The following is a 16,595-nucleotide window of genomic DNA, read 5'->3' on the forward strand; positions in this document are numbered from 1 at the left end:
GGATAGGTGTATTATGAACCACTATGTCATACCTATATTTTCAAATTCTTTATCATACATATAATTTCAGATTCTAGTCATAATGATTCCAGTATAGGGCAGAACAGAACTAGACATTCAAGTTTAAAACAGTTACCAACAAGAGAAAGGAGAAGATCATCAAGAAAAAGTGTCCAGTTTATGTCTCAAAAGCCACAAGAGAGTGAAAATATAAATGGTACAGAATTACAATTACTGTAAAAGTCACACGTAGTATAACCAGGGCTTAAGTAAGGATTTTGAGGGCTTTAGTCACTTTTGCGCGCTTTTATTGCGAACCCAATGAAAATTACCATAGATTCACCTGATAGTTACCTGTCCATTTAAACTTTTGGCAGTTCTATTGACCCATTGAACAAATACAACAGGTATTGTTCTATAAGTAGTTTATTCACTGGGACCTTTAAATTCCTTTTAAGAGAAATCTATCACTCATTGATTAATCTACTTAAGTAAAAAAATATGTGTCAGATAGGTTATTAAACAGTATATTTAAATTTATTTGCAAGTGCATTTAAAGACCATAGATTTTCTGAAAACTCCTTAGAAAACAAAAGGATTGAACCATTGTTTCTGACTACATTCCAATATGGTATATCCACCTGTTTCAGGGAAGATAAGGCCACAATTAGAAATATTTTGGTTTGCCCAAACCCTACCCAAAGGTTGAGACAGTGGTAGGTAGGAATTTTCTTTTTTTTTTTTGAAAAAGAGAAATTGAAGTATCGGGTGTTTATTAGTCTTCATGCCTATCTGATTAAAAAAAAACTTCTTCAAATCAGGACAATAAAAGAATTTGAGTAGGCAGCTTTTTTCTGGGTAGGTAGCGTTTGGGCAAACAAACCTATTCTTTTTTATGGCCTAATAAGTTGCACATTTATGTTGTCTTTATTTTCCTCAGAAATGCTAGGTTGAAAATGATTGAACAATGGGTTTTACATGAAATATGGCATATTGAAAATGTGTATTTTGGTTCCATTTTTGTTCAAATCTAATGCTGACTGTAGTTCATTAGGTGTTATCTGCACAGATAAGAAATAAAATTGATCTTGATGTTTAGAACTGATGGGATTTTGTGCATTAATTTTGTTTTTTTAAATTGTCATTTTGATTTTGATTGATTTTCATCAAAAATGCAGTATACATATGTTATTATGTGCCAGAATATGTTAACTCTTATTGAAGGCATTATTTATAATTTTGCAGATAATATTTTAACAACACCTCCAAGCTCCAGACCAACTCTGTCTAATACATCAACACCAGATAGTTCTGACAATGAAGTAAACAGGTTTTCTAGTTTAAACATAGGATTCACACCAGTAGCTAAAAGTACTGTAAGTATAGTTAATCTCTTCACATTTGGGTACTTGCAGATGTTTCAATTTTAATCTTGACAACTTCTAATTCTAGGGAATCATGTTGTCATTAAATGGTATGGTATGTCTATTGGAAATTTTTCATTTCGTGTTAATTGTTAGCTGTTATTGTAATTGTCCAAATTGTGGCAGTTATGGATTATTTGTTTGATTTGTGAAAGCATATTAATTTAATTAGTCTTTAAAATTGAATAATTTAATTTTTAATGTAACACGTCTTCTGATTGGCTGACGTCGTTTTCTTTATCATATCATAGAGACAATTTTGTCATGTGACCCTGACGTCATCCAACGTTTTTCCTGATTAACGCAAGTTTAAAATGGAATTTAGAATTAAATTATAAGAAATAACTAATATTTTGTCAAACTATTCGAAATAACATAAAAAATGTGGTGCACACTGAATAACGCGCACCACATTTAAATGTTATTTCTTCATAGACAGAAAAAATATTAGTCATTCCTTAAATAAAAAAATAGTTGACTTTTTTTTCAGTTCTTTCAGTTTGTTTCAAACTTCTAAGCATCAAAATCATACTGGTTTTAATAGGTTTTTTTTTACTAAAATGTTTTCACATAATGGATTATGCACTCATTCAACCGTTTTCCTTTTTCTTTTGTAGAGACCAAGTCTGTTATTCACACCACCTAGAGAGGCAGATGCATCATTATCTGTTACAGCAGATGTTCCTATTGGACAGTTAATATCTTTCACCCCATGAAGGACAGTGAATACAGTGAACTAAATAATAACAGTGCTGAAATATTGCTTGACGTATTTATTCAACATTCAATGATTGAATAGCCATTTGCTTGTATTAAATGAAATCGTCATTCAGCAATAATGAGTTGGTGTCAATATACATTCACAGATTCCACCACTAAAAGTATCAGTGGGTGTTCCTGTATACATGTGTGTAAATCTGAAAGTGCTGGAGAATGGCATATTTTATTGGTACACTGCATCTGTAATATATCTGTTTCAAATACATATTATATACTTTATACTATAGTCTGAGGTTAAAGAGAAAATATTTTTTTGTATTGCTTTTGACCACAATATTAATATGCAGATTGTCATTCATGAAGTGAAGAGACCAGGAAACATCCTCAGAACTCAAGCGAACTTCTATACATCAAAAAGTTTATGAAAATATCTTGTATTTAGAAATTTTAATTTCGTAATCTTCAAAAACTGACTTTATTGGCTATAGTCTGAAGATTTTAAAAAATACTCAGGGAGGGAGGGGAATACTGCTTTACCTCTGTTTTAGTGTCCCATGATTCTGATGAAACTCATTGCATTTTTCTCAGGAGTTATTTCTATTCTCAGCAGATTAAATAAATTTGGAAATAAATATTATACCTCTCTCTCAAGGATGATATTCTGGTTTTTGTATGTCCATCCATCCCATTTTTCTCAGGAACTACAAATCAGTTTGATGCCTATTCTCCATCACTTATCAACTTTATGATTTTAGGGTAGTTTTATATTCTTACTTATAATTGCAATGTTTGATATTTTTGTCGTATACAAGATACATGAATATATAATCTGATTTCAAATAAAATTATTAACAGTATATCATACAATGACATTGATGCCAAATTAAAATATGATATAACTATCATAAGAAATAAGCACTATTTGAATGACATGCAATATTATGTTCTGTTCAAGGTATTTAGCTTTGATAGATATAAACATGTATGATGGACGTAAATGAGTAAGAATATTGGTGAATGAGTTGGATATTGTTTATTTTAATCAGACGATGAAAAATGTATGTTTTAAATGAATTGAGAGGAGAAATGAAAGAAATGGACTTTGGCTGTAAAATGTTTGATATGCAGTAACAAAGTAATAGCGAAAGAATTAGTGATGTATATTTTGTTTTAACCAACTGTACATAGTTCATTTATAAGACATTTTATTCTGTTATACATTAATTTTTACTTCCAAACAAATGTACAAAGAGAAGTGATATGCAAGGAAGCAGATAATTATTGTTTTCCTCAGCTATACAGGCAGCTGCTAATTTTCTTACTTTTTCTATTCTCCCTTTTTATGTTTTTTTTTTTTTATAATGAAATAAGATAATTTCATTCAAATTAATTATAACCTCAGTGTATAATTTTCAAAAGAATAATTGTGAATACTATTTTTATAGATAAATGAGAAAGAGTAGTCTAAAGTTAAGGAAAGAGATTTGAGAAAGATTTATAAGATTCTATGTGAAAATGTTAATCATCTAGTATGGTGTATTACAATGTACCATTAAACAATATATAAGATCTTATTCTTGTGTTTTTTGACAATCATCATAAAAAGGAAGATATGAGAGCCTTTTCACTTCTTTTCGAATAGTCAGCTTGAACTAGAATACAGAAAGCATGAGGGTGTGGGAGTCCCTAGTTGGTAATGCCCCCTTTTGAATAGATTTCAGTTGATTTTAAAAAAAACATTGAAAGAAAATCAATTCTGAAACACATTTATACTACAAAGATTATAGATATTATATTTTTCAGTCCGTGTCCTTTCATTCCTTTGACCATTATTCCGTCTGTCCCGCATCCTGAGAGAGTGGTCAACCAAATTTGTGTAATTAATCAGATCAACAAATGCTTGTCATTGTTTTTAGGAAGTGTTGAAAAGTGCATAAATTCAGCTGATTAGTTAACAGTACACAAGGACATAATGCTATTTAAGATGACAAAAGCTTGAAATTTAACTACCATATAGCGTATAGGGGGTTATTTTTGCGGATAGAATAAATCGCCAAATTAAATTCCGCCAATAGAAGAGTGCACATGCAAAGGTATTGAAGTTTTGAATCTGCCAAAATGATAACCGCCAAAATATTTCATATACCTTATTCAATGAAAATCATGAAATTTTACACCCACGAAAATAACCTGCTATATGGAAGTTAAACTGAAAACAAGCTTGAATTACCACAGCTGCTGTCAAAATTTTCTGTCTGGGATATGTCTGATGTACTTTGGTGATTGGAGTTATTTTAAGGTCTTCATTCCTGTCTGCTTTATCTGACCTTGGCCTCATTTTCATGGTTTGTTGGTTAACATTTAGTTTTAGTTATTACCGGTACCTCTTCTCAGATACTAATAACAACTATATTTGGTGAATAAAATGATCATGTACTATGATGTAGTGTACATGTCAAGCAGTAATGTGGTACAGTTCTTCAGTTTCTGAAAACCATCAACATTCTGTTGTTCAATTTCTGGCACATGAGTGGTAAAGGGTTATTTTCGTGCAACGTGTTATGCCATTTTTAGCTCACCTGGCCGAAACGCCAAGTGAGCTTTTCTCATCACTTAGTGTCCGTCGTCGTCCGTCATCGTCGTCCTGCATTAACTTTTACAAAAATCTTCTCCTCTGAAACTACTGGGCCAAATTTAACCAAACTTGGCCACAATCATCATTGGGGTATCTAGTTTAAAAAATGTGTCCGGTGCCCCGCCCAACTAACCAAGATGGCCGCCATGGCTAAAAATAGAACATAGGGGTAAAATGCAGTTTTTGGCTTATAACTCAAAAACCAAAGCATTTAGAGCAAATCTGACGGGGTAAAATTGTTCATCAGGTCAAGATCTATCTGCCCTGAAATTTTCAGATGAATCGGACATTCCGTTGTTGGGTTGCTGCCCCTGAAATGATAATTTTAAGGAAATTTTGCTGTTTTTGGTTATTATCTTGAATATTATTATAGATAGAGATAAACTTTAAACAGCAATAATGTTCAGCAAAGTAAGATCTACAAATAAGTCAACATGACCAAAATGGTCAGTTGACCACTTTAGGAGTTATTGCCCTTTATAGTCAATTTTTAACCATTTTTCGTAAATCTTAGTAATCTTTTAGAAAAATCTTCTCCTCTGAAACTACTGGGCCAAATTTAACCAAACTTAGCCATAATCATCATTGGGATATCTAGTTAAAAAAATGTGTCCGGTAACTCGGCCAACAAACCAAGATGGCCACCATGGCTAAAAATAGAACATGGGGGTAAAATGCAGTTTTTGGCTTATAACTCAAAAACCAAAGCATTAAGAGCAAATCTGACAGAAGTAAAATTGTTGATCAGGTCACGATCTATCTGCCCTGGAATTTTTAGATGAATCGGATAATCGGTTGTTAGGTTGCTGCCCCTGAATTTGTAATTTTGAGGAAATTTTGCTGTTTTTTTGTTATTATCTTGAATATTATTATAGATAGAGATAAACTGTAAACAGCAATAATGTACAGCAAAGTAAGAACTAAAAATAAGTCAGTATGACCAAAATAGTCAATTGACCCCCTAAGGAGTTATTGCCCTTCATAGTCAATTTTTAACAATTTTCTTAAAATTTGAAGATTTTCAATAACATTTTCCACAGAAAGTACTGTTATAGATAGAGATAATTGTAAGCAGCAAGAATGTCTAGTAAAGTAAGATCTACAAACACATCACCATCACCAAAACACAATTTTGTCATGAATCCATCTGTGTCCATTGTTTAATATTGCACATAGACCAAGGTGAGCGACACAGGCTCTTTAGAGCCTCTAGTTTATTTCAAGTGCAGCCCTGAATAAGGTTTGTTATTCACCTTGTTTAGTGAAATCAGTAAAAAGATATACTTTCCAGAAATTGTTTTTGTTCTTTCACTGTGAAAAGGCAATTTTATTTCATATTTCTTTGTACAGATACCCTCCCTTTACGCCCCTTTATTAAACATTGACTGACAAATTTTTGTTATGCTAAAAATTTGTTACAGTATTCTTTTTCACAGTCACAAAGTCATGTGACCTTTACCTCATTTTCATGGTATCTTGACACTGAAGATATTGTAAATCATTGGCAAAGCAGCAGAAACATTTTTTTTTTAACCAAATGATTTTAATGTATAGATTTTAATTATTCTATATTTATTTTCCCATTAATCTCCTATGTTTTTTTTCCATATTTTAGCATCAAATTATTCAATAGTTTTGTCCTCCCTTCTTGATCCTCATTTTTGTTAACACTCTTCAAAAAGGAGGTAATTATGCTATACCGGTTTGTACACAAGTTCTTAAAAATGAAAGAACTCGGGAAAGTTGTAACTGACATAAACTTAAACAGTTCTGTTCCAGAAAATGTTATTGAGCAGATAAAAAACGATGTCCATGAACACAGATTAGTGATCTTCAAAAATCAAAGCGTGATAAGTGGTGACAGACAAGTTGAGATCAGTAAATGGTTCGGTAATTTGGAGTCCACTTTTTATAAACATCCTCGTTCACCGCATCCCGATGTTTTCCGAGTGTCTAATGACGAAGATGAAGGTTGTACACACGTAGGTCGGACAGGATGGCATATTGATGGGAGTTTTATGAGAAAACCGTTTGGTTACTCATTGTATTATATGTTCTCTGTTCCATTAAAAGGAGACACAGGTAACTATAGTTGCCCTTGTGTAAAATTATAGAATGATAATATTTTAGTGTCTAAGGCCAACTAAAATTAATTAGTAGATTTTCATCCAAATTTTTGAAAAAAATGGGGCGGGTGGGAGGATTTTATTTTTTAAATTTTATTTCATATGAAATCTTCTTGTCACGTGTTATTCGATCATATATGCAAGTGTAATAATAAGCTTATATCATGTAAATACATCCATTAGGTATCATGTATAAGACAATAACTATCAAAACCATGGAGTAACCAAAGACTCATAAAACCAAAAGACATTTGCACCAACAGTTACAAATAATAAGTAGGAAACAACACAAACTCCACTAAAAACCAGGAATGAAATCAGGTGCTCCGGAAAGGTAAGCATTTCCTGTACCGTATACGGCACCCGTCATGTTATTTGTTTGTTCAGTTCGGTAAGGATGGAAGGTTGTTATGACCGAGGAAGAATATCACTGAGATATGATTTCTGACACACTTTTGTCATAATGGTCAATCAGCTCATGATGACAACCATACAATTGAGTGATGACCTAATCCTTAATTTGATGATTCATAGCCCTGTCTTCGCAACTTTTGAGAAAGCAGTATTCCTCGTTCAAAAAAATCAGCGTAAATGTACTTTGAGCTAGCTCTATAGTAACGTATCAATATTGAGACACATTTACTCCATTTGCTGGTGCCGCTTTTTCAAATTCGTATTCAAGTATATATATCTCTGATTAGCCACCACTGTTCTACATGTAATTGCCGCTTTAGAAACCTATTTTATAGTAAACAGCAGAAATGTGAGGAAATGCTCTCTTCAGTTGGACTACCTACATGAAATATATTTTGCTTTCTAAGCCATGTTTTGTTGTACGAATAAAATGAAGCAAATCCATTGGTATGCAACACGAGTACGATAAGTACAGAATAAAATGAAAACTCAAACAGTGTTGAAATAATAGTGTTGGTCTTTAATATGCAAGATGCAAATATAATTACAATGTAGAACAGAGTTGTTTAATGACTCTATCGTGGGTATTGGGACAGAGGATGTTTGCTGTTTTTTTTCACAAAAAAACGAAAGGCATGGATAAATTTATTTCTAAGAGCTTGCTGTACATTAATAAATTAAAAATGCGTATGTTTGTCGATTTTCTGAACTCAATATACGATCATTAATCTAAAAAGTTCATGCTTGTGTCAATTTCTTTATTCCAGTCAAATGTGTTCCACGATTCTGACGCTTTTGGGTTTCCTTCACAGTCCAAATTTCTTGAAAGTCATTGTATAAATAAAATAAATCCAAGGTGTTTTACTCGCAAACATTTGTCATTTGTGACATAGTGTACGGCGATTTGCGTTCTTGGACACAGCGAATATTTCACGCCCTTCTCATAATCAATATTTTAATTTATTCTCGGTAAATGATGTTGTGATCATAGATCAGCAGAATATATCGACTTAAATCATCCAGTTAGAATACTCTAAGTAATACGAAAACCGAAATTTAAAACAGGAAGTTTTACACGAAACGAAATATTGACGGTTACCGGTAACGGAAATGAACAAAATCCGGAAATCATAATTTTTTCAAAAATAAAAAAAATCGGGGCGGGAAGATTTCAGAGGGGCGGGCGGGGATGAAAATCTATCAATTAATTTTAATTGGCCTAATCAATACACCTTCTTGCTATTTGTCCGCCACTATTACTGGTTATCACACAGGTTCCCGTAAAATTTTGACGTCACAATGGAAAAGTGATTGTTGTAGATGCCACAATCGAAAAGTTATAGTTGTATGGGTCAAAAGTTCAAGCAGCCTGGTCACTGTCAGCCGGGATTAGCAAATAGGTGTATGAATCATACTATTAAGATATTGCAAATATGGTATAGCCTAGGGTTCATTAGCTCACGATACACTTTTGCATGCTACTACTTAGTTCACACCTCACATGTTCGCCACATAGGTCAGTTCACACAAAAAAGTTTTCTACTTAGACTACTATGATAGACTCGGGTTGTAAATAAGGAATATAACTATACATTCAAGTCATAGTAAAAATACTTACGGTTCAGTTCAGCTCAGTCATCCCTGTGCATATATATGTATAATTTAAAATGGTTTCCACTCTTATCATTTTCAAACCCTTTTGAGTTTGGTACTGAAACTGGAGTCTTCACTACTAGAACGTGTCGCATACAGGATAGAAAACCGTACAATAAAAGTTATGGTCAAAAAGTAGTATGAACTTTAATAGTGATCACCTCTGTGCATATGTTTTTAACTCTTAAACTTTCAAACTTAATAATGCAGCAAGTTCAGCATTTTATTGTTAATTTCAGCTTTTGTACCACTGAATGATTTGATTAACAGTTTAGCACCAGAGGTAGCTGCAAGATGGGAAAGATTATGGATGGTCTCAGATAGAAGAGATGGTGTCGTCCATCCATTGATATATCCTCATCCCATTACAGGGTTAAAAGTAAATACATCTGCATTCTTTACGAAAATCATATACAATGAGAAAGGCGTAAGTCTGGTATTGGCCATTTTTGGCCCTGCATATGAAGTGCAATGCAGTGGCGGATCCAGAAATTTTCATAAGTGGGGGCCCACTGACTGACCTAAGAGGGGGCCCGCTCCAGTCACGCTTCAATGATTCCCTATATAAGCAACCAATTTTTTTCCCAAAAAGGGGGGGCCCGGGCCCCCTGGGCCCCCCCTCTAAATCCGCCTCTGCAATGTTTGAAGTTGATGAAAAGACATTAAGAAAGTGTTTGTTGAAGTTTTATTTTAAAGCATTGATTTTAACTTCCCAAATAGGCCAAAAATAGAGATTTCCATGGAAATTTGAAAAAAATCTGTTGATGCATGCACTCTATGTTTGAAGTTAAAAAAATCAAAGGAACCTGTTTCATTGAAAATAAAAATATTTGTGACGACATGAAAAGAACACAAATTTTCAACAGAGACATATTTCTTATCTAGTCATTGTATTAGAAATGCTTAATATATATTGGTCAATGAATCTTAATAAAAAATTGTAGCTAGAAATAGGGTCCAATTTAGAGCCTGATCAAACTCCTTTCTATTAATTTTTATTGAAATGAAAAAGTTGTAAAAAGTTATCATAAAGAAGAATGGAAAAAGCGACTTAACATAGAAAATCATAGAAAGGTAGAGACAACAGAAAAAACAAAATACTTGCAATAGAATTGAAATATATCAAACATACACATCCTAATTTTTGTCGAGCCTGCAACTTTTGTTGCAGAAAGCTCGACATAGGGATAGTGATCCGGCGGGGGCAGCGGTGGCGGCGGCGTTAGCTAACTTTTTAAAAACTTTATATTTTAGAAGGTGGAAGTCCTGGATGCTTCATACTTTGTATATACAAACAACAAATGGAAGTTTTTGAGTACCTTGACTGGCTATACAGCCCTTGCACGGTCGGTGACTTTGTATATAGATGAGTCATGTTACAAAGTTTCTGTCAGTCACATGTCCAATGTCCTTGACCTTATTTTCATGGTTCAGTGACTACTTGAAAAAAAGTTAAATTTTTTTGTAATGTTAAATTCTCTCTTATTATAAGTAATAGGATAACTATATTTGGTATGTGCGTACGTTGCAAGGTCCTCTTGCCCGTCAGACAGTTTTCACTTGACCATGGCCTCATTTCATGGATCAGTGAACAAGGTTAAGTTTTGGTGGTCAAGTCCATATCTCAGATACTATAAGCCATAGGTCTTGTATATACGGTGTATGGAAGGACTGTAAGGTGTACATGTCCAACCGTCAGGTGTCATCTGACCTTGACCTCATTTTCATGGTTCAGTGGTCAAAGTTAAATTTTTGAGTTTTGGTCTTTTTTTCTAATACTATATGCAATATGTTAACTAAATTTGGTGTATGGAAATATTTTATGATCTATATATTAGTTGTGCATGTTTTATTTGACCTTGACCTCATTTTCAAGGTTCATTGCTCAGTGTTAAGTTTTAATGTTTTGGTCTGTTTTTCTTTAACTATAAGCAGTAGTTCAACTATATTTGTTGTATGAAAGAATTGTTAGCTATACATGTCTTTCTGAAATGGTTCATCTGACCTTGACCTTAATTTCATGGTTCATTGGTCAATTTTTAGCTTTCTTGGTTAATGTGAAGTTTATGTGACAGTTGTAGTAAAGCTTTATATTTAGGACTATTAACATACTATCAATGATTAGTAAAGAAGGTGAGACATTTCAGTGTGTGCACTCTTGTTTTAATTAATTGTTAAAATATGTAAAAAAAAAAAACCAACGCCATTTAATTGTTCATAATTTCACTTGTTTTCTGACTTCATAGATGCTTGTTTCCTTCACCATTATATTGGGATACCAAGGTTGCATTATGCCTCTTGATACCATAATTGCTGGAGTCAGCCTTAGTACGTGTTACAAAATAAATCTGTTTTCCAAGAGAGAGGCAAAAGAAACCAAAGGGATATTCCAAATCATATTAGAGAAAATAGCTGACAATGCCATGGCAAAATACAAACAAAAGACCAACATCAGGCCATAAAAAAGAATAGGTTTGTTTGCCCAAACCCTACCTTCCCAGAAAAAAGCTGCCTACTCAAATTCTTTTATTGTCCTGATTTGAAGAAGTTTTTTTTTAATCAGATAGGCATGAAGAAAAATAAACACCTGATGCTTCAATTTCTTAAAAAAAAAAAAAAAGAAAACGCCTACCTACCTACCCAGTGCTCAACCTTGGGTAGGGTTTGGGCAAACCAAACTATTTTTAATTGTGGCCTCTGTACACAAAACACAACATAGAAAACTAAAGACTGTACAATAAAACTAATAATTCACTAGCCTTGCATTTTCTTAACTATTGCAGAGTTACATATTGGAGTCTTAAAAATAAATCATATGTTGGTCTTATATTATGGAAGGTTTTAAGACTAAACAACTTGATAGAATTACCGGTAATTGTTATTAAGAATTAAATTTTGTTCTTTGTAGACATTATGTTTACATTTAGGAATGACAACAGCCTTTGTATGGGATTTAGGGTCTGACAAAGAAAGAATGACAGAAAGGTCAGAAACTGTGAAAATAATAAAGGAAATATATCAAGAAATTGTCAAAGATGAAAGAAGACTCATATACTCTCATAAGGTACATGTAGGTCTTAAATTATAGAATATGTATTGATGTTCACTTTACAAAGTTACATAAATGTCTAAGAATATCGTATATAATTAAAAAAAGCAATAAGATTTCATCTTATTACTGATTTACTTGCCATGGCCAAAAATCAAGATGGAGAATTCTGGAGTAACATTTGGAGCAGTGAAATCACATTGCAAAAAGTTCTGTATTCACTATTGATAATATTTTTCTTCAGATTTTGATGTTCTTTGATTCTTTTAGAAAGCTGTGTTATGATCACTGATTTGATATAATATTCATAATTCCAAACAACCCAATGCTGCTTTTCTCCTGTCCAATATTGATATACTACATATACTCCACAGAGTGTTCTCCTTAATTTTCAATTTTCCTTATTTACCCTGTACTTTCAAGTGAAATATTTGATTTCCTTTCTAATTTGCAGAATGTGATGCATGTAAATTTGTCTTCTTTTTTTATAGTGGGAAGAAGGTGACTTCATTATATCAGACAATTTAGCAGTAGGTCATGAAGCCTCTGAGGAAACACAGTATTCTAGAGATGAAGTAGGATTGAGAATATTACATAGGACTACAATTGAAGGAAAACATGAACCTCACAAATGAAACGAACCAATATGTTAAAATAGATATTACATTTTAAAAGTATCTTTGTATATGAATTTATATATCAAATGTAAGCTTGAAGCTTGGTCTCCTGTATACAGTATAGGAATTTTGATGTATGTACAGAGTTAAATAATGTCAATTTTTTTTAATGAAAAAGGTGCCTATGTTAAACTAGGAAAATCTAGAGAGAATCGTTTCCCGCCAAAATGTTCAATTGATTCCAGTAGATATATAATATGTTTACTAAGCTATTGTTGAAGCTGAAATTTAATCATATAAATGAAGGCAATTTTCCAATTTGGACTAAGTTGATTTAAAATACCAAATTTATTAACTTTTTTGTTTATGTTTTAAAAAAAAAAATGAAAATAAAACTTTTTAAACAAGTGGTCATCTTTCTTTTTATGCAAGTAGCTGAAGGTCAGACATAGAATTATCTGGTGAAATGTTGAGTGACAAGACAATTTGTATACAGCTTAATATTTTAGATGGAAGAATGTGGATAAATCATATTGTAGGAAACAGATACGATATCATGTTAAGTTTTCATCTGATGTACATGTTTATTGAGTGTCCTTTAACTAATCCTCTTGGTTCATGGACTGAAATAAATACGGTCTAGTTGGTCATCTTCCATATCTAAACTTTATATGGGTTTCAAAATCATTTTAAATAGTACACATTATTAAAAGGAGATGTGAGGTATACCTATATGAGACAGCAACCCAATATTAAAAATATCTTGAGACATGTAGAGGTTAACATACAAAGTAAACATTAGACAGATGTCTATTCAATATGCCATGTTTTTAAGTCTTACAAATTGTGAATGAATTTAAGAAAGTTGTCAGCTGTCCAACACAAAAATAGCACATGCCTAGTGAAATTCATCACTTGAGACAATCAGGACCCTGTAATTCAGTGGTTGTAGTTTGTATGAGCCTGTAATTCAGTGGTTGTAGTTTGTATCTGCATATCATATTTTTTTTTTTCATTCTTTTGTACACAACTCCAGCTCAGTTTTACATTTGTCATTACAGGGCTTTTTATAGCTGACTATGCAGTATGGGTTTTGCTCATTGTTGTTAATTTCTGTGGCATTTGGTCTCTTGTGGAGAATTGTCTCATTAGCAATAATACCAATTCTTCTTTTTATATATTAATGAACATGAGGCTTGGTTTTTGTATAGATCGTGAACCTCCCCTGTTATGACAACATCCTATGGTTTATAATTAAGAAGAAAACAATTATTTGTTCTTTCATTTTTATTCTTGAGAACAAGAAATATGATGTTAGTATACAACCATTGATAATCCAATACTTTAATTCAAACATTAACTTATAGTAATTAAACATAGATACTATACTATATGATGTTAATACAATAAAATATCTTTACATTAAGTACCTTTATGACAACAAATTGACGGAATTTCAAGAAAAATAGTATAAATAGATGGTATAGTAAAAGATATTACAACAAATATAATAGTCTACTTCTATCATGATCTTTCAACAGATGTTTCATTTCAAGAGATTCCATTAAATTTAAAATTAAATATTTGTGGAGATTTTCTATCAGATATCTGATACAGATAAATTTTTGGCATACTGTATAGCAGGTTATTTTGGCGGGTGTAATATTTCTCAATTTTTATTGTATAAGGTATAAGAAATATTTTGGCGGATTCATAACTTATATCAATACCTTTGCATGTGCACTTTTAAATTGGTGAAAATTATTTTGGCGATTTTATTCTATTAGCAAAAATAAACAAAAAATTTACACTCCGTGAATAATAACCCACTATACAAATTGCAGATTATATTTTACAAATTATTAAAAAAAAAATATGATGGTACTTTTAGCATGTGGAAAGTGACAGATCATATAACATCCACAGTGTGATTGTGGATGTCCCAAGTTAAAAGATTTCAAACTTATCTAACAAATCAAGGCATCTACAATAATGAACCATGTAAACACTAAAAAAGCTGACACCAAGTGATCAACTGTTAACTCAAATGTTCAAATATTTGACAAACTTCTGAACGAGTACTAATGCATTGTATGTTGAAAAGTAAAATTCCAAGATATTCTTTTAATTGATAAGAATATTCCATTCTATTTATAGAATTAGGAGATTGCCAATGAGACAAATAACCAACAACGTCGAAATGACCATAAAGTCTTCTATAAAAGGCCCAAACATACTAAATAAGATGAAACAAACCAAAACGTGTTGATCTTTAAAGTATTTTGGTATTTTCCAATAAAATCCTTTGATAATTACCTATCTAAATATGAAAAGAAATTTAAATGCCAATATTGACCTTTGGTGAACTTTCTCCTTTCTTTGATACACATTTTCATTACTGACAACATAAAATTCTGGATGCTCTCCCCTTTGTTAAAGTGAACACACAAATAACTCATCACCATCACTTGTAAATAATACAAAAATGTTATGACAGATTTCACTATCACAGTGAAACAAAAATTACAATATCATTTTAATACCCATCATGGCCATATAAGATCTGATCAGCTGAATAAAGTCTGATCTTTTTGAGAATCTATTAAAAAGTTTTTCAGCAAATAATTGATGCCATGAAACTTTTTTGGCCAGTCATACGGGTGCTAACATGTAAAAGAGTTTTTTTTTCTTTGGAAAACTCACTATGTTTACATTTTTAAATCATTCTAAAGATATTAAACTTTTAAGACAAAAATTATATATCAGAATGTTCTAAAACAATTAAAAAGGACTAACAAAGGTCATTCACATTTACCATGTGGACAGTAAAATGCTTCTTTCCAAAAAAATAAGTAACTCAATAAATACATGAATAAATGAAATACATACATTAATAATACTTTTAAGAATGTAAAAAAATAATAATTAAGGAATAGTAAAACAGGAATGAAATAAATATGATAAATGAAATATTCCATTCATCACTTAGTAAAACACTCAATTAGACTAATATGACTTTTACATGGACGATACAAAAATTGAAAACACATAATATTTTCTGACGATTCAAACTTTTGAAAGTTAAATCATGTTATTAATAAGAATAAATATTTTTAATCTATACAATGAGTACGCAACCTTTAAAATTAATACCACTACCTGTAAAACAGATTCTTTTAATAATATTATTGGAATGCTAAAATATGTTGATAAAAAAAAGTGAAATTATTAAAAAGTGAACATTGAATGAGCTGAACATAAACGACTAGAAACAGCGTACAGACATACAGACTAACATTAAAACAATTAGCACCCTAAAGCACCATTTATAATCTCCATAACCTTGAACACATCAGCACTAACAAAGGCAAGAACTATTGACAGACTAGACTTTTGTAATATCAGGCAAGACCTATTAACAGACTAGACTTTTGTAATATCAGGCAAGAACTATTAACAGACTAGATTGTTGTAATATCAGGCAAGAACTATAAACAGACTAGACTGTTATAATATCAGTAAGTACAATTTTATACGAATTTCTTCAAATTAGTATTAAAACAAAATAATGTGACTAGATTTATTTTTTAGATAATAATAATAATCATTTTAATGAAAGAAAAAAAATTGCATTTATGTGTTACCAAAATAGACAGTAATAAATATGAAGCATGATTTTAGATTTTATGCAAATTTCTTCAAATTTGTAAAAAAAAAAATGGTATTAGATTAATGATTTTGATAATAATAATAATTTTAATGAAAAAAAGACATTGCATTTATGTGTTGCGAGACTAGATCGTCATAAATATGAAGTGGAATTTTTCGACATTTTAAATTTGTAAATTAAAAAAATTATTAAATTAAATAAAAAAAATTGTTGCATTTATATGTTGCAGAAAATAACAAAAAAACATTGTAACTGTATAAATTCTTGGATTGTGTACAGATAAAGTC

General features: G+C 31.5%; 2 protein-coding genes across 5 annotated transcripts in view; both read left to right on the top strand.

Annotated features, from left to right (window-relative positions):
* The window catches only part of LOC143073027 (uncharacterized), a 32,845-nt gene extending 29,127 nt beyond the window's left edge, over window positions 1-3,718 (top strand). For all 4 annotated transcript variants that reach the window (XM_076248257.1, XM_076248273.1, XM_076248266.1 and 1 more), the window contains 3 exons: window positions 71-217; window positions 1,246-1,376; window positions 2,042-3,718. In XM_076248257.1, the coding sequence (XP_076104372.1) occupies window positions 71-217; window positions 1,246-1,376; window positions 2,042-2,140 (377 nt within the window). In that variant the 3' untranslated portion in view covers window positions 2,141-3,718. The remainder of the gene's footprint in view (window positions 1-70; window positions 218-1,245; window positions 1,377-2,041) is intronic.
* Window positions 3,719-6,457: 2,739 nt separating this feature from the next.
* On the top strand, window positions 6,458-13,046 carry LOC143073059 (alpha-ketoglutarate-dependent taurine dioxygenase-like). The gene is made up of 4 exons (XM_076248303.1): window positions 6,458-6,861; window positions 9,212-9,351; window positions 11,881-12,036; window positions 12,513-13,046. Exons 1-4 carry the CDS (start codon window positions 6,471-6,473, stop codon window positions 12,654-12,656), a joined length of 831 nt encoding a protein of 276 aa, XP_076104418.1. The 5' UTR covers window positions 6,458-6,470; the 3' UTR covers window positions 12,657-13,046.
* Window positions 13,047-16,595: the final 3,549 nt, after the last annotated feature.

This window comes from Mytilus galloprovincialis, chromosome 1, assembly GCF_965363235.1.
Source record: "Mytilus galloprovincialis chromosome 1, xbMytGall1.hap1.1, whole genome shotgun sequence".
NCBI classification, from domain to species: domain Eukaryota; kingdom Metazoa; phylum Mollusca; class Bivalvia; order Mytilida; family Mytilidae; genus Mytilus; species Mytilus galloprovincialis.

Excerpts from the sequence above, each read along its gene's own strand:
- LOC143073059 (XM_076248303.1), top strand. The coding sequence starts at position 6,471 with ATGCTATACCGGTTTGTACACAAGTTCTTAAAAATGAAAGAACTCGGG. Across the intron at positions 6,862-9,211 it reads TCCATTAAAAGGAGACACAG|CTTTTGTACCACTGAATGAT; the intron begins GTAACTATAGTT and ends TGTTAATTTCAG. Across the intron at positions 9,352-11,880 it reads ATCCCATTACAGGGTTAAAA|ACATTATGTTTACATTTAGG; the intron begins GTAAATACATCT and ends TGTTCTTTGTAG.